The following is a 19,336-nucleotide window of genomic DNA, read 5'->3' as shown; positions in this document are numbered from 1 at the left end:
TTTCTGAAAAGTCTTTCCATGCTCTTTTATCTCAGTTTGCTGTCGCAGTGCTTTACAGAAAAAGAGATAGTATGTGTGTATAGATAGAGTGTGTATAGTAGTCGTGTTGTGTGTGTTACAAACCCACAAAGCTTTCTGAATGCGTAAACTGATGGATTTATGCGCTGATGTTGTCTTGTGCATTCTTTCATTGGAAATGTAGCATGAATTATAAAAAAAAAAGGAGACACACAGGAGACTGTCACTTTTCATTTAAAGCTGTCTTAGATATATAGGTGTGTGTGTGTGTGTGTGTGTGAGGGGGTGAAGAAACAGGAGAAACAGGAGAAGCAGGAGAAACAGAGAGGCTTCCATATGGGCACAGGCATATGGACTACCAGATATCACTTTAAAGCTACCCAGCATGTCCGTCCCAGCCAGCCGTCTTTGTTTCAGACATCTTGATATGAGCTCGTGATTTCTGGGGAGGATTTATGGACACGAGGCCCCCAGACTGCAGAGCTTTGAAGGCCAAAGAGCCTCAGAACCTTCACGCTGATGTCCCAGAGCGAGCTTCAAAAAAGCCTGACAGCACGTCGCTCGAGTAAACGATAATGATGGAGAAAGTGGGTGAAAGGATGAGAGGAAGAGTGCATGTGGAATAGAGAGAGAAAGAGAGAAAGTAATAGAGAAGGAGAGAGAGAGTGTGTTCTGGTTGCCCCATGATGGTGGAACCCTTCAGTCAAGCTACACGTACAGCTGCGGGAAATCTGCTCAGCAGAAACTGTGACTAAACACAGATTTTAAAGGATCTGTGGTTATACAGCCAACAAACCGGTGACCCAGCCACCTGCTTTGCTATAAAATCGAAAGAAGTGGTTTTAAAAAAAATGCAACTTCCACCCGAATTTATAGACTAAACGTGAGAACCGATAGTCATTAAGCTTAAAAATATATACTTGGTCTAAAAGTTCCTTATATTGGTTCATGATGAGGTAAAAAGTTTGCTCATAAATATGAAAACGAGTTGCAGGCTCCTAAAAAAGGTTCCTTAAAGGTCAATTTAACCATTCTAGCGAACTTATTTTCTGAAAAGGAAACCCTTAAGGGATGTTTTACTTTACATAGAACCCATGAAGTTTCTCCCACACTGAAAAAAAAAAGCTGGTTTAATTTACTCAATTCAAATGAGTAGATCGGTTCCATGGGTTTGAACTGAGTAACATTAAGACGATATGTTTTCGTATATCTACCATGACTTGAGCGTGTATTATTAAAACATTGAATAAAATCATATACCAAACTCACACCTGAGCTGAGAATTGAACCCAAAACACTGATGTTTTTCCAACAGACACAATACAACTGAACTATTACAATATGCATAATTTAAGCAGCTAAATGTAACACTATAGATTTTGTCTTAAATCTGCATTAAGACTGACAATGTACTGTAGAACCTCGACATACGAATGCCCTCAATTAGGAATTAAGAATTGAGATTTTGCAAGAAATTTGCATCGGCATCCGAAGCATTTTCAGCATACGAATGAACTGAACCGAATGCCAGCTAAGTTGCGTGTACATTCAGGAGCTGTTCAAAGCTTGTTTGTGTCAGTGGAGCCAAGCGAAGCGAGTTTACTGATTTTATGGATTTTTTTTTTTTTTTTCAGTCAGCGAAAGCTGTTTCAAAAGAGTCAACCCATGATACCAACCTTGCCTTCAGCAAAAGCTAGGTGATTTTTCGCATGTATATTTGTTGACAGAATGGTGGCGTGGGCGGTCTGTTCTATTTTTAGCCAAAGCTTGGTGGCACAACTAGGGGCAGTGGTGGCTCAAGTGGTTAAGGCTCTGGGTCGTTGACTGGAAGATCAGGGGTTCAAGCCCCAGCACCGCCAAGTTGCCACTGTTGGGCCCTTGAGCAAGGCCCTTAACCCTCTCAGCTCCAGGGGTGCAGTATCATGGCTGACCCTGCGCTCTGACCCCAACCTCCAAGGATGGGATATGCGAAGAAGGAATTTCACTGTGCTGTAATGTATATGTGACAAATAAAGGCTGTTTCATTTCATGTGAGGTGCTTTGACATGGAATGCTTGACTTGGGTCAGTTCTTTGTAAGCAGCCATACAGTTTACATACATTTCGTATTGGGAATATTGGTCAAACTTTTGGGCGGCTGGAACGAATTATCTGCATCTACAATATTTCTTATGTGAAAATTCGTATCACAATACAAATTTTCGCCATAAGAACTGACCTCTAGAACAATTAAATTCATATGCCGAGGTTCCCCTGTATTTCTTTTTTCAACAAACTGTTGCCACTTTCTTTGTTTTTAAAAGATACACTTCCCTTTAAAAGTAACTTATCTTGGCTAGTGATAAGTTCAAATGGTTTACTCCTAATTATCAGCTGAAGCTGCAGGCTCTTAAATACAAGGTTCCTTAAAAGTTCCTTATATAGTTTTAGAAATGGAATAGTTCACAGAATCTATAAGAGTTCTCCAGGTAGACAAGCTGAAATACAGTGCCAGTATTCCCAAAGCGGAACCTTTTGAAAGGGAAACCCAATTGTAGTGAAGTGTTTTACATGGAACCTATAAGCCTTCTCCAGATGCAACCTTTTAAGTGTACTAGAATGCATGAAAAATCAAACAGAATAGAAATATCTCTTATACGAATTTCAATTTGCATTGAAATGAATTTAGTTTTGTATTATGAAGCACCTTGAAACATCCTTCTGTTACTCTCTCTAAGGAACCCTAAGAGATCGTATGTGGAATCCTTCACACAAGTTTCCTTGTAACCTAAACTTGCAAGCAGAACTAACCTTAGAAAGCTAGAACCCTTGATAAATTTATTGTGAAATTGTTTTGCAGGTCATCTTTAGAGAAGTACAAACAAATACTTTCAATTAATTACAATTAATTGCTTTAGACCATTTGGAGACCAGTTTAAGACCAGTTCCTGGTAACATAATGCATAATCTAGTAAAAATACTGTCCATAGTGGCAGAAAGCTGTAGTATACAGTCAATACAGACACTGATGTTTTTCTTTACATGGTACACATCAGCTGCACATTGGCATAGCATGACAGATTCCACTGCTACTTCCTGAAGAGAAGAAACTGAGATAAGACATCAACCAATCAGAAGACACTATGCGGTAGGTCATCTCCAGGTTGATCTAAAGGCGTCATGTGATTTAGTAGCGTCACTCCTCTCCTCCTCTTGGCTCCAATACAGTTGTACACAGGTGGATTGTGTTTATTTTCAGTGATACATCAGTTAGACCAAACATGGCTCATGGCTTTGGTATGTGGCTCCTTTATCTCTGGGTGATAATGCCGACAACTGATGCCTGTGATTGTTTGCACTGATGCTCAGGCTATGAATCGCAGCATGAGGTCAAGCTTTGGTAAACATGCAAGCCTCCACCTCACCTGGAACACAAAGCCTCAGAGTTCTCCTTAATCATCTCGGCATGCTTGTTTTGGAGGACCTTATTCAGACCTGCCATTAGTGCTAAGACAATTGTTTAACCTGTGCTAGCAAAATGGTCACTGCTGATGGAACTAGAGCATCCAAAAAGCACAAAGAGATCAACGATGCTGTTCACATCCAGGACTCTACAGCTTTCTTTGGTTTATTCGTTTTAAGGATGATTTAAGAGTTCTGTATTGAAGATCCTTTCAGAAACTCTATTTTCTAAAAGGGTGCCAAGAACCAAGACAGTTTAATTAAAATAACTGACAGTAATTTGTACCACAAACCTACATATTTAAATACATACTCTCTTTGGATCCTTTGATGGATCTTCATTTCAATAATGGGTCTTTAGCTTAGCTTTGGACAGGAAATCACCTTATTGTAGGGATCTATGAAAGATACAAAAGATTCAAGGGTTCACCCAAAGGTACAACAAAAGAACCATTGACGGTTTCAAAAGATTTAAGAGACTCAAGCTTCAGCCTCCAGGTGGTCCAGCACCAGGATCCCGCGCTCTTATTGCCGTGGCCTGGGTTCGATTCCCAAGCAGGGCACCACCCCAGCCACTGAAGAGTTAACTCTCAGTGCTGGTCCCAACCCAGATAAAAATGGGAGGGTTGCAAGAGGAAGGGTATCCGGCGTAAAACCTGTGCCAAATCATGCGGATTAAATTGCGCGGGACTAATTCTAGGATAAAAACTTCATTAGAAAGGTAGAGTTATTTTCTGACAACCTTCCAATCAGTAGTCCAACACCTTAAGCACTAAGCTACCACATCTAGTCAAATCTATTTACCACATTTTCTCTTGCACAGGTTTTTAGTGAAAGTTGTATAGCACTAAAAATGGCTAACCAAAGAACCTTGAGGAAGCTTTTTATTCTGAATAGCCACATCCAGAGAACCCCTGAGGAACCTTTTTTTTTAAAAAAGTGTACTTGTCCTGAAGCAAACTGAGACACCAGATTGAAGCTACAATTGTGATGGATCTCAGCTTGACAACTGGAGCAATGAAACTCGAAGCTCTTGAGATCTTCTTTCAATGCCAGCTGCCTACAATTGTGACTTATGGAGAGGGGACTGAGGGAGTGTGTGTGTGTGTGCTAGACTGAAGGAGTGTGTGTGCTGGACTGAAAAGGTGTGTGCAGGACTGAGGGTGTGTGTGTGTGTGTGTACTCAGACTGAAGGAGCGTATGTGCTGGACTGAAGGAGTGTATGTGCTGGACTGAAAAGGTGTGTGCAGGACTGAGGGGGTGTGTGTGTGTGTGTACTCAGACTGAAGGAGTGTATGTGCTGGACTGAAGGAGTGTGTGTGCTGGACTGAGAGAGTGTGTGTGCTGGACTGAAGGAGTATGTGTGCTGGACTGAGAGAGTGTGTGCTGGACTGAGAGAGTGTGTGTGCTGGACTGAAGGAGTATGTGTGCTGGACTGAGAGAGTGTGTGTGCTGGACTGAAGGAGTATGTGTGCTGGACTGAGAGAGTGTGTGCTGGACTGAAGGAGTGTGTGTGCGCTGGACTGAAGGAGTGTGTGTGCGCTGGACTGAAGGAGTGTGTGTGTGCTGGACTGAAGGATGTGTGTGTGCTTGACTGAAGGAGTGTGTGTGCTGGATTGAGAGAGTTTGTGTTCTGGACTGAAGGAGTGTGTGTGCTGGACTGAGAGAGTTTGTGTTCTGGACTGAAGGAGTGTGTGTGCCGGAATGAAACAGTGGCTCTGACTAACTCAGGTTTGTTACTGCTCAGCATTTCAGACCTGCTGCTGTGAAATGCTAAACCTGTGAGTCACTCCAGTGTAGGACAGCACCCTATATACCTTCGTCCTGCAGACCACCAGGGGTTGGACCACAGGGGAAAGTCCTAACGTGCCAACCTGGCCTCATAAACGCGCCCACCACCTGGCAGGGGCGCGAGATAATTCCTGCTAACTGGAGCTCCAGCAGAGTAATGAGCACCTGTTTATTAAGAGCATTATTTGTGAATAAAAAAGAAAAAAGCTAAGCCGACGGCGATCACACGCAACCTTTCTATTCCTGATTTGCTCCTTTTGTACGTCCTATCTCCCTCTGTAATCATAGTATTCACTTGATATCTCCGTCCTTTTGTGTCTCTGCTGAATGTTTGTGTCTTCAACCATTTCTTCAGCTGTGTCTTAGCCTGTCAGAGCAAGACTGCGCAAAGCAAAAAAAAGACATGCTCTGCCTCAACCATCTTCCTTTTAAGCTGTAAGGATTTTTTTTAAGGCTTGTAGATTCCTCACTCCTCTTTCAGCCTGACCTGAAGCAGTGACCCAGAAGGCCATCGCCAGCGACCCAAGAGAAACGGACCCGAGCTGCACTTAGATAAATCTGAAAACAAAAACGCAAAAGACTTGTTTTTGTTGAGCTCTGCAATTCCAGGGCTCTGACAAAACATGTCAGTTGAACAAATACACGCACTGGGGATGTTCAGAAGCATTGTGGTGGCAAAATCGCGTCTTTCAGAGCTGACGTTGCAAGCAGCCGAGGCTGGTTAGCTTGGACAGCTTTAATCCTCTCTGTGAATCGCTGAGTAATCCCACCTGTAAAAGGGGAGACAAAAGGAGAGCTGCAGGAGCAGCCCGAGAGCTTCCCACACCCAGAGACGTGATCCAGGAGAACGTCGCTCCGACAGGAATGGGCTGAAAAATGAAGGAATAGTAGCAATCTTTCTTTTTTTTTTTTCCACAACACATTGACCTGCTTCCACCTGTGCAAACACTCCACCCGACCACAAGCAACAAGCGCTCCGGTGGATCACGCTCACATGACGAGATACCGCCGAACTCCCCGAGCTATTCATGCTCTCAAACATTAAACTGATAAAAAGGAAAGGGAAGAAAAAAAAGAAAAAATTTCAAAGGCTTGCCGGTCTCCTTTATGTTTTAATGCCTCCTCCATAAATACCGCCGCTTCTCAAATAGCTGCGTCGGAGTGATGCCGAACGAGAGCAAGCGCAGCTCATTAAGCGCCTTGTTTACCCGAGGTACTGCAGGCTGAAATACTGCGGCCTGGCCTTTTGATAAAATGAGCTGTTTCGGGCAGATTGCTACTACAAAGGCGAGCCTGGGCCCATCAAAACACAAAAAGAGTGCTGCTTCTCATCTGCTTTTAAAAAATATGAGGAGGAAAAGTGTGTTACGCTCACCAGATTGAATGTGAAGCTGATTTCAACATGCTCCATGCATATGTGTATACATCTCTCTCTCTCTCTCTTTCTGTGAGTGTGTGTAGTCTCTATATACGAGTCCAGAACATCATGTTTAAATTTAATAACTGCACTATTTCCCTATTTAAGACTGTTGGTTAACTAGCTCAGCATTTACAATGCCAAAGAACACACACACAGTGCGAAAAATCTGCCAAACAAACCTTTTTTTATACTTAAAAGCTATTTGCTAAGAATGGCAGAGGTAAACTGTTATTTTTTTTTTTTCAAAGCCCCTTTTTAGACACATGCCAGCCCTTTTTGAAAGTCTGTTAATAGTGATCTTGCCTCGAGCGCCATTTTAATTAGCTCGAGCCGCAGAGCCAAAAAGCAGGCAGCACGCACATACACACGCCGATGCACACCGACGCACATCAGAGGCCGACGCTTGACAAGTTTTACAAGCGTGAAATGATGTTCCTAATGAAATCCAAGCGTCACGTGGAACTTACAATACAGGAACATAATGACTAGTAAGAAGCACCTGAGGGACTCTAGGGCTAAATAAACACCTTTTCACATCTACACATGCAACACAAAGAACCACAGACAGGAAAGGCTTCTGTTTTTTTGCCTTCAGGCTCTGCTTGATAAACTTCAATAGATACGCAATATTAGGAACAGCGCAATGTATATAAACCTACAGAATACCATATAACAATACCAACAATTATTATTATTATTATTATTATTATTATTATTATTAGTTCCCCACGTTTTCTCCCAAGATCATAAATAGGTAGGTAGATTAATATTGTTATTTATTTATTCTTTTTAAAATATTAATTAGTACACAGTTTGCTTGTATAAAAGTGGAAAAGGGGCGGGGCTAAACAAATTCAAGATCGACGATGACACTCCCAATGGACAAGATGTCAGATGTCTTTTAAATTAGTCCACTTTTTCTGATTTATTTTTCAACATTTTAATAAATCAGTGTATTCTTTTTGTTATTGTTAAAGCTACTGTCGCGGCGTCGCGTTACGCTACTTGAGTTTGACGTCATTCGGGATCGATAGGGAAATGACTTTGGCCTCCGCTTAGTGAAAAACTGTCAGTGTTCCATTTGAGATAATTCTGAAGTAAATATATTACACGCTAGAGTACATAATGAATAGTGTAAATGTGTGTGTAGTGTGTAGTGCATAAGCATGTAGTGTGTATTGCATAAGTGTGTAGTCTGCCATTTAGGACACAGCTTTAGATTTCCGGGTTTTTTTGGACAAAAATGGACTAAAATGTTCCACAAATAAACCGCAAGTGATTCCAAAATATAAAGTGAGATCTATAAATATCCAAAACAAGATATTTTTGTATTTCACAAATAAATATTAGGTTTCTGAGTATTTTTGGGTCACACGACCTCGTTGGCTAAATTGTTTATTTGTGCAATGTTTTCGTCGCGCCATATGTATTTGTGTATCGTGGTATTTGTGGAACACATAACCACACAATCAGTTAGCAAGACAAATTCTTCACTAACACACATGTTGCTTCAACCAGCCACAATAGGTACACTATATGAGCAAAATTATTGGCACCCCTGAGTATCACTCCCATGTTTGGTTCTTCCTCAAGCTGTTACAACCCAAAATTTGAAGCCCATCAGAGACATAAGTAAGAAAAACTCAAGCAAATGGGATTTCAGGACAGGAAAATATTCCACACATGGCTCAGAGAAAGATGCAGTCGGGTTTCTTGTATACGTGTTTGTGGAAAGAGACCCATGTTTCTTCTTCCCCACAAAACATGAAGCTCTGCCGCAAAACATCTCTGATTGGCTGACGTATCCTTACCTCAGAGTTTGCTCTGTATAAAGTTATAGACTGCGGTGAAGGCTTTTAAATAGACAACAGAAGCAAATGTTCACACACTATGCTATGGTTTGGTGTTCATCACCACAGTGATTATTGGAAAAATGTGACTCTCTGATGGCTAGCAAAACATTCTACTTATTCGCATTATGTATCAGATGAGATTATTTTGCACTGTTTAATTTTAAATGTATGTTGAAGTCAGGTTTATTTTATTTAGTATGTATATGAAGGCTGCACTTTATGGCGGACGTTTTCTGTAAAGAAATTTTCGGGAAGGAGTCACCGGTCTTTGCAAGAAGCCAGACACTTTGCGGATACACTGTGACTCGATAAACTGCGTGTTTGTTTTGTTCGATTTTCATTAAAGTAAAAAGCAGCATCTGGTAATCCCAAAATGGACTTGATAACAAGAATAGAGAAATAGAAAAAGTGTCAAGTGACATATTCTTTAATAAACAAACAAACAAACAAAGAATAAAATAATTAAATAAATGAATTAAGAAAGAAAGAAAGAAAGAAAGAAAAAAAACAAATGGATAGATAAATAAATAAATAAATAAATAAGGAAAGAAAGAAAGAAAGAAAGAAAGAAAGAAAGAAAAACAAATGGATAGATAAATAAATAAATAAATAAATAAATAAATAAATAAATAAATAAGGAAAGAAAGAAAGAAAGAAAGACAGACAAAGACAGACAGACAGAGACAGACAGACAGACAAAGAAAGAAAGAAAGAAATGATGTGGTATATCCGCAAGGGGAATAAACTAGAATCTTTGCTGTTAGCGGAAATTAATGCCCTAACTCTTCATAACTCCTCACCATTGTTGATTATTTTCCTACAACAGCATCCACTACTTCAGCAACTTCACCCTGAGCTGTGGCATCTCTCCAGTAGACACACACTAATACAGCGTGAAGGCCCATTAGGGAAAACAGTTATCATGCTACAGTAATTCCTTTAACTCGTGCAAACACTTATAATTAAATTTCCTGAAAGCTGGACTGTTATTGCTTTAGATCACAGAGGCTGCATGGCTCCAGCCGAGCCGCTCCATTATCGCCGGTGTGATAAGCGACAGCGCCTGCAGAGAGCTGTTATCTGCCTGATGAAGCGGAGGAGGTGGACACCTGTAGAGAAGGCCAATGGAGGACAGCACTCCTGCTGGACTCCTGCTGAGTCCTCGCTCTAAACACAAACGTTTGTTAATCAAAGCCGAATCAGTTGACTCGATGAAAAAATAAATACAAGCATTATCTTTATTCTGCAGAAAAAAGCTTTGTTTACCAAACCTCATGGTCTGGATCTGATTTTGAGACGTAAAATCTTGACCTGCCGTCGCTCTTGTCCTTCTTGATAAATCTGTCACTAATATTTTGTCATGTCTGATTTCGCCGGCGAATCTTTTAAAGGGCGTGACGTGTGTCTTTGATGTCTGCGCCTCTCTAAACATATGGAAACGAGCGTGACTGTGTTGGAAACACACTGTTTTTGTTAGGGCTCCACATCAAGCCTCATGCATGATGGAGTATGTAAATCTAGCTTCAGCTTCGCTGACAAACTAGCGCTCGAACACGTGAGTGGATTGTGGTGAATGCCGACGCTCCCGGAGGCTGAGCTCAGGGCTGTGAGGAGCTTCATGCTTTCCAGACGCAAAAAAAAAAAAACTCAAAGGAAAAAGCGGGAACCGGGAAGGAACAGGAAATAGCAAGGTTAGCAAGAAGTGAAAACATTCCTCAGAACTGTACAGGGACTTTCTTTAGTGTTGGCTGGCATGTGGGAGCATGTGTGTGTGTCTGCGTGTGTGTGTGTGTGTGTGTGAGAGATATTCACTTTTAAGAGTGTGGATCCAGAGCACTCGGGACATTTCCCTACCATTGGTTTAGACTTGAAATACAAGAGTTATGTCACACTAATTTACTCGTAACTTCTCAAATGATCACTGCAAGCACTTGAAGCTCTTAAAGCTCTTATAGCCTCGAGTCATGCTATATATCTGGCAAAACAAATGAACCTGATTATAGCAACCTGACGATAACCTCAGACCTAAACAAACATCAGTTTCTCTTATCATTAAGCTCTTTCTAAGGGACTCTCTTACACTATCATTTTTGTTATTATTATTATTACTATCATTATTAATTCCTGAGTAATTGCCCAGTATCCTTTAGTACAGAGTAACACACAGCAGGAAAATAATCTATATCAACTGCAGCCTTCATGTGGAGTGAATATTTTTTCCCAAATTGTCTCTCAATGAACATTTTATCTATTTATTGTTACATTTAATCGTCATGGAAACAACAACACCATGTGTTCATTAGTAAACATCATCAGCTATAAAGAGTCCTTCCCTCATCTGCTTCTCTTTCTTTTCGCCCTCTCTTTTGAATGAATGGTAATAAGATGAAAATAACACATCTTGTCACGTTCCTGAGAAACCGGAAAGTGTTTTATTTTTAATTCTGTTACAAAGTGCTAAGACTGGAGACTCCTTACAGGAAACATCATACCGTCATACGATTATGAAAGTTTTTAATCTGTTATAAAAATTTTAGAGGTTTTGACCATCAAATTTGTCTAAGTTGCTGTTCTGGAAATTGTCCTTTGTCCATTGACCAGAAACAGCGCTTTTCTTGAAATTATGTCTGAATGTGAATAAATTTGTTGGAAATTGTCCTGTTCCTTTTAATATTAGCTGAACACATCTAGAGTCAGGTATTAGCTTAAGTTCTGCTTTAACCCATAAATTCACTGCTCTGACTTTCGACCCGTTCATTTCTCCGTCCTCTTTATCTATCCCCCGTCTCCGGTCTCCATTCTGAACAGCCCCTGAGTGCCCTCGCCACACAAACAGTGCTCGGTTCGGAGCGTTCCAGTCAAGACTTTGAGTGAGAAAAAAGGAAAAAGGAGCAATCCAAGCACAACAAAGTCTGTGTACGTTTCCCTCCTCCGACTCTCACACACACACACACATGGTTGACTGAGGTAGGAGTGATCAGGTCAGCAGACTGAGAAGTAAACACTGAGGAACACACAGTATTTACTTCTACAGAGCTGAAGATTTGACCACATTCCTATCAGCTCAATATCCCACCTGAACACCTCACAGTGCAAATACGCTTTAGGCCAGCTATCTCATGGATGAGTGAGAGCTCAGCTTAAACCCAAGACCTGTTATCCCTATACACAGATATCCATCAGCAGAACCCTGAGCAAGAGGAACAGCCCATAAAAGCTCAACCTTGTGCTTAGGTTAGCTCTTGGGAAGTGGTGGTAGCCAAGTGGTTAAGGCTCTGCGTCTTTGACTGGAAGATAGGGGTTCAAGCCCCAGCACTGCCAAGCTGTCACCACTGGGCCCTTGAGAAAGGCCCCCAACCCACCCTGCTCCAGGGGTGCTGTATCATGGCTGATCTTACACTATGACCCCAACCCCCAAAGATGGGATATGCAAAGAAAGAATTTCACTGTGCAGTAATGTATATGTGACAAATAAAGACAACTTAACTTAATATGGTTTTGGGATGTTTAGATGAAGTGGTAGCTTAATGGTTAAGGTGTTAGGATACTGATTGAAAGGAGTTTGAATCCCAGATCTGTCAAGCTGCTTCTGCTGGGCGTCTGAGCAATGCTCAGTTGATTAAAATGAGATTATGTAAAAAAAAAAAAAAAATGTTAGCCACTTTGAATAAGGATGTGTGCCAAATGTAAATGTTGAGCAGAAGGTCATGGTTCAAGCACCAACATTGGCAAGCTGTCACTTGGAGCATTGATCAAGTCTCATAACCTCCCTGTGCTCTGACCCCAACCTCCAAAGCTGTGATCTGCAGAATTTCACTTTGCAGTAACGTATCCATGACAAAAATATACAAATAAAAGCTTCTTGCTCTTCTTGATTTTGAGCACAAAGGGGTGCACATATTTATACACACTAAAATGAGTCATTTTCCACTGACATTAGTGAAATCACATCATTTCCTAAAGGGATGTTCAGCATGAACAAATTTCTAACTAAGGCCACGGTTCGCATTTTTGGAAGAAGTCTCCAGTGAGAGGAATTGGTAACAGGGACTCGTAACTGCTGTTAGAGTTTCTCCAACAAGGACAGAGAGATTTGCGCTTTCTGGTTTACACAGTAAGCTGTCTATTTTCTGAACTTCACAAAAATGAAACAAAGGAAGCAGACAAAAAAAAAGACAGACAGTTTATAGCTGCTGTTACCTAAGTGAATGTTTTTTTCCCCCTTGTGTAACTATAAACGGATAAATGTCTGACTTTAAAACTGCTTCAACGCTCTTGACTACATTCCTATGTACATGCCGTGTTCTGATTTTTTATTCCTTACACCCCATAAACCTCTAATGTATTCAGGGAGGGCGCGCAAACTTTTGCACTCCACATGACTCACTGAATCAAACCACAGCTTCTGATTCAATCTGTCCAATCCCTGACACTCAGACTGACCCTATTACTTTAAATCTTGTTAAGATATCGTATCCGAGAATGTTGTGACTCAAAGCAGCTCTGATGTTATGAGAACGTTTGTTTGAAAGGGTAAATTTACACACCGCCTTGTCTTTTATCTGTAAAAGTCATTGTTTTATGTTTTGAAAGAGACCATAAAGCGGCTCTCGGGGTCTCAGCGGGGTAAGAGAGCGAGACATTCCCATCCATGTTGTCCGTATAACTTAAAGTCTCACGTCTGTCCGCATCCACGGAGGCTCCCTGCCAGCAGGTGTCACCGTCCCTAAACCCTGATTTATCTCCAGTGCTTTTTAATTTGGCAGGGACCACAAACCAGCACACGACGAAACAACCAGCTGCAGGAGCAGGGGCCGGGAGTGGGAAGGCTTCAAAAGGCTAGTGTGTGTGTATGTGTGTGTGTAAATACTGTGTATACAAGCCCACTTCCTGACCCACTGAAGCACTTCAGCGAGGCACTTTTCTTTTCATACCTACAGCTAAGTGCAAAAGTAAGTTTGCGTACCCTTTTTTGGGCAAAATAAATGTATTTTAAAGAATGAAGCATTTATCGTATGTGTTATATGAATTTTCCTCCATTATATTATAACATGGAGCAAACTAGCAAAACGTGTATGCTTGGATATCAATACTGGAAAATCAATATCACATAAGCCAAGAGTTTGGAAAGAGTGTTTTATTTGATTATTTGGAATTATTGAATTTACTGAACATAATTTTAGTGAGCCACTATTTTATCATGTTTTTAGATGCCGCATTCAAACAAGGTTTAAATTACGAGTGTTTATTGTGTTTTTATGCTGTTTTCTCAAAAATACTAAATAACTCTGATTTAAGAATTCAAGAACATGAAAGATGATGAAATTTTTCTGAATTTGATTTTACAAGTATGACAAAGAGTTAATGTTCAATTAGAGGGTCACAGAGACTTCCGGCAAGCAGAGATGACTAGATATAGGCGTGTCCACATCCACATCCATCCAGTGATGCGACAAAGTTGAGAAAAGGTGATGGTTCTATGCAAATACGGCGTGACATATTGAATATCTGGTCCAATTAAAGTGCGGACACCTGAACGCCACACTTCCACACAAACGCCAAATCTCCTTCCATAATGTTTCATTTTAGCGACAAGAAAACCGATTTGTTGTCAAAAGTGGAATGCTAGTCACTCCACCCACTGATTAACGTCGTTACTACAGCAACGAGTAGTAGGAACGCCTACTGGTGACTTCGCAATACAGCAATTGAAGGCTTGCAGCAGCGTTTATCTTGTATTACAGCTAACTCTAACATCTTTTATATTCTTTCAGATGGAAATTCACCACAGATTCTTTCTAAAACCTGAATTATTCCTTCTTTAGATCAGGCCAAGCCTTTAAATTCCTTGTTTTTGTTTTTTTCAAGTTGTTATTGTTGACTTTAATACCTCGTTTAAGGTTTATATAGGCGTATAGAAACATTTAGAGATCAATGGCAGAGTATTTTGCATATTTTCCCCCCGGAAATCCATGTGTGTGACATTTACGATACAAAACGCAAGAAAAAGAGAGAGCTCTTAATCAACTGATATCCTAAGTGTTGACAGAAGGAATGCGCAGATCATAAATCCTCCTAAAACTCATCTTACAGAATCCACGCTAAACATAAACGAATCTTTGTTTAACACCAAAACAACATGAGATTTCATTTGAACACAAACCTCAGCGCTCAGCATGGCGGAGAGTGTTTAAAGAACGTACATGGTGTTAAATTAATCCCGGTAATTGAGTCTAGCTGAGCGCTTCTGAACATCTGAGGTGCTAATTCAGACTCAGTAGGAGTTCACTGAACTCAGCAGGTGACGCTTTCGAACCGAGATCACTTCCTTTCTGCTTAATGTTTGACTGTTTTATTCAAGGAATGAAGCAGTGAGCTGTTGAACTTCAACATCTGATGATAAAAAAGAAAGTGATGTCAAATAGCAGAGAGGAAACCGCAAACAGAAGGAGAAGAAGCTAAATATAGAAGAATCTGGAAATATCACAGAACACAAACGCTAACACGATACAGAATCAGTTCAGTTTAGTCGATATTTGATCATATCGAATATACAATGAAACAATACAATACAAATCGAGTTCTGATTCATGATACAGACTTTGTTCAGACTCTTAATTCAGGAATGATAAAGATGATGATGATGATGATGATGATGATGATGATGATGATGATGATAGTGATGATGATGAAGGGCAAACAGCTGTTTGCACTTTTTTATATAATGATCAACTTAAATCAATTGATCAAAATAATCATATCATTACACCCCTAAAAACAAGTGGATGCACCAAATACTCCCCTTTTTTAATTTATTAAATAGGTGAACCTGTATACATGCCTAGTGTTTCTTTTTTTAATAAATAAGGCAATGTTAGATATGACAACAATTTAGGGCCACTATAAAAAAAAAAGCAAAAAAAAAAAATAAAGTTGTACTAAAAACTTTATATATATATATATATATATATTTTTTTTTTTTCTCTAAATATTATGTTGTATTTTGTCTAAAGATTTTTTCTCAGAAAATGATATAACTTTTGTTTAATCAAAATATCACTTTAATCACAAAATATTTTAACTTTATTCTCAAATATATTTTTTTCTTGTAACATCATATTCTGAAATTTTTCTGAGAATATTGTAACTTTATTTTTTAAAATATTGCATTTTATCCATCATGATATATATTATGACATTTTCCCCATCAAAATATTATGGATTACATATATATATATATATATATATATATATATATATATATATATATATATATATACATATATATATATATATATATACATATATATTTACATATATAAAACAGTGGCTTTTAAACATCCTGCATCATTACTTATCAATGTCAAAACCAGAAGCATGCATCACCAACTAATAAAGAACGATCAGTTTATAAGAGCTTATAACTTACCAATGGCTTGACATGACACCACAATGATCAAGATCCCAGCAAGTGTGAGGATGTTTCCAGCTTCACAAATCATTCTCCTTCTGTCAGTAAAGTCAGAAAGAAGAAGGTAGAAACTGAAGTGAGACAAAAACAAATGCTTTCAAAAGCTTCTGTAAAAGTGAAAAGTCAGACCCACCTAGTGTCTGATTCCTCTCCGGATTACAGCGGGATGAGTGTAAAAGCGTTAACGGGACACAGGAACTGCAGCAGCCGCGTCTCCTCTCGGCATGTCCCGCTTCCCTACGCGCTCAACTCCCACCGCCGACTGAAGTCCAGCAGCGGAACTCTTGCAGCCAATTAGAAGGCGGCGGAACTTCGAGAGCCAATCAGAGAGCGGTCCGCTTCTCAGACGCCTTAAAGCCGCGTGAGCGCGCATGTGGAGCTGAGCGCGCCATCTGTCGGCAGTGCACGTGCTCACAACTTATTACTTATTCGGTGGGAGATAAAGTTCATTTAACAGCAACAACAAAAACAACAACAACAATAATTTATATATTTTTGAAATCCAAGATTACTTCACATATTCTGGAGAGTCCTTCAGCTCTCCCACCCCCACATACAAACAGACAGACAAACAAACAAACAAATTAGTAAGTAAGTATATAAATAAATACATTTTATTTCAGTGAATATATAGTATTTAACAATCATTTACAGGCACTGTTACTGTTTCAATAATAATAATAATAATAATAATAATAATACTGATAATAACCACAAGCAGCTATCTGCCAGTAGCTCCCAGAGTTGCCAGTTATTGCTGAATTACATAAAATAATATAGAGATCATACAGCATATACAATCACTAGGCACTTTATTAGAAATACAGGTCTCTTCAGTTAATGTTCACATCAGACTGTCAGGAAGTCTGATCTCAGTGATTCTGAGTGTGGAATGATTATCAGTGTCAGACAGGCTCATGTGAATATTTTTTTTAGAACTGGTGATCTGTGGGATTTTCACACAAAATAGTCTTTAGAGTTTAGAGTTTACTCAGAATGATGTGGGAAAAAAATAACATTTTTTTTAAACAATTGTTTGTCTTCAAAGTAAATGTTGATATCAAACCCATTTCTGCTCTCTGAGATGCTCTGAGTGTTTAAAGCAGCTTAAATTTGATCTTCAACCAGGAAAATTCTGTGTAAGGTTCTCCAACAGAGGGAAAAACACACGTCTAAAACACACTGAAAGCCAAAAGACTCATTTTAGACCAGACTCACAGCATTCATTTCTTTATACTGATTGAAAATGTCCCATAAGTCCATTTCCAGAACCAGTGTATTGATAAAAAGGGTTAATTTCAGCATCCACTGAGTCAAACTCTTACATCCACCCAAGCACCTGCCAGTGGATACCTGACTTCCTTTCAGAGAGCAGACAGGTCATCATCTATCTGACCAGCTAACTACCAGCACAGGTTCACTTCTCTCAAGGTTGCTTTCTCTCAAAGTAATTGCTTTCACTTTACACTCATCCACTTGCTCATAGCTCAAGCTTTTAAAGTGCGTAGACGACACGACCGTACCAGGCCTCGTCTCCAACAACCATAAGCACATGTATAGGAGAGAGGCTGCAAATCTTGTTTGGTCGTGCGAGCAGAAGAACCTTCAACTAAAGGCCATGGCAGTGGAGATGATGGTGGATTTCTGGAATAAATCAACAGCCTGCATCTTGAGACTTCTGCTGGAGTTAAACGGCACTGCAGCTAAAATAGTGCTGATTTTTTTCATCTCAAAGCTATCTATCTATCTATCTATCTATCTATCTATCTATCTATCTATCTATCTATCTATTTATTTATTTATTTATTTATTTATTTATTTATTTATTTTTAATAATACTGCAATGTTAGATGATGACATTTTAGTTTTTAGGAACACTATAAAAGAATAAAAATATAATATTTGTGAGTAAAGTTGCAATATTTAAAGAAAAAAATAATAATTTTAGAAAATTTTTATTTTTTTCTCGAAATATGACAAAATATTTCATAAATAATGTAATAATGTAATAATTTAAATATTATGCATTTTTTTCTCAAAAAAATCATATAACTTTTCTTTTCTCAAAATATGACATTAAAAAAAATATTAAATATTTTAACTTTATTTTTAATATATATTTTTCTTGTAACATCATATTCTAACACTTTCCTCAGTAATCTTTTTGAAACAATAAAAAAAAAATCAATACTTGATTAATTAATTATCAATGATTAACTTTCCATTTGAAAGCCAGATAGATCTTATTCCTCTTTTTTGTTTTCCTCACTCTTTTCTCATCCTTAATCTCATCATCTTTCTAACTTCCCCTCCTCCTTCTCCATCCCCCTTTCCTCTCCTCTTCTCTCCTCCTTTCACTCCACACTCAGCATGACGATCCTCATCTTTTCTTCTAATATTTACTTTGTGTATGTATCGGTCCAGAAATCCTCGGCTGAGAGAATGGAAATAGGCGACTTAGTTGAAAAAGGGAGTCGTTCAGTCATTCTGTACACATCACTATGAAAAATAAGCCAATATCAGAGACGGCATGAAAATCGCATTCAGGATGAATAAATCAAGTAAATCATTTTTTTCCTCACTGAAATGTATTCACCTGGAACTGACCAAAACATTCGATATTTGATTGAATCACAGAATCGTGTATTTGTTATGGAATTCCATTTGCCATCTCAGCCGAATTTGAAAGTTCAGTCAAAGCCAGTAATATTCTGATCTCTCCATCTCCTTTCTCATATAAAATGATTGATTTGTTTTGTCTGCCAGCGTGCACTCTTTATGAAGGAATCATTTATAATATCCAGAGAGATGAACCGCTTTAGTTTCGGCCTGCAGGTGGTGCTGGAAGTCCATGTATGGAGTTCTCCAGAAAATACTAAGAGCATCAGTGGGATCTGTTGGAGCTGCTTGTCATGTTGTATATGTGAATCTGAATCTTACAAACAGAGCAACAAGAGGTGATTAACACCAAAGTCAAGGCGTTAATCCAGTCAAGAACTTCTGTTTAATCTCGTCAAACAGCCATCGCATGTCAAAGCGTACAGGTCAGACTGCAGTTTCGTGGTCATCAGTGTCTCAGTGGATCCAGAATCTACCCCGAGATCACCGGACATAAGGCAGAAATGCACTTGGGATGCGATGGTAGTCTATTACAGGGCATCAAATTCACACCTCGATGCGGATTATAATAACCAGTCTACCTACTGCTATTGTACTGGATACTCAAAGGAATCTGGAGAACCCAGAAGAAGCCCAAGCAGACTCAGCTCAGGTTTAAACCAAGGACCATAATGAAGAGCTAAGGTGGCATTGTTACCCGCTGCACCACCATAATCTCCAAACT

General features: G+C 39.3%; 1 protein-coding gene across 1 annotated transcript in view; it reads right to left on the bottom strand.

Moving 5' to 3' along the window:
- fgfrl1b (fibroblast growth factor receptor like 1b) overlaps nt 1–16,257 on the bottom strand; it is a 44,001-nt gene extending 27,744 nt beyond the window's left edge. Inside the window, exons 1-2 of the mRNA XM_058397923.1 lie at nt 16,127–16,257; nt 15,952–16,031 (exon numbers count right to left, since the gene is read on the bottom strand). Coding sequence (XP_058253906.1) covers nt 15,952–16,024 — 73 coding nt within the window. The 5' untranslated portion in view covers nt 16,025–16,031; nt 16,127–16,257. The remainder of the gene's footprint in view (nt 1–15,951; nt 16,032–16,126) is intronic.
- Nucleotides 16,258–19,336: the final 3,079 nt, after the last annotated feature.

Source organism: Hemibagrus wyckioides, linkage group LG08, assembly GCF_019097595.1.
Source record: "Hemibagrus wyckioides isolate EC202008001 linkage group LG08, SWU_Hwy_1.0, whole genome shotgun sequence".
Taxonomy (NCBI): domain Eukaryota; kingdom Metazoa; phylum Chordata; class Actinopteri; order Siluriformes; family Bagridae; genus Hemibagrus; species Hemibagrus wyckioides.
The sequence above is the reverse complement of the archived record's forward strand: the minus strand, read 5'-3'. Positions and strand labels throughout refer to the sequence as shown.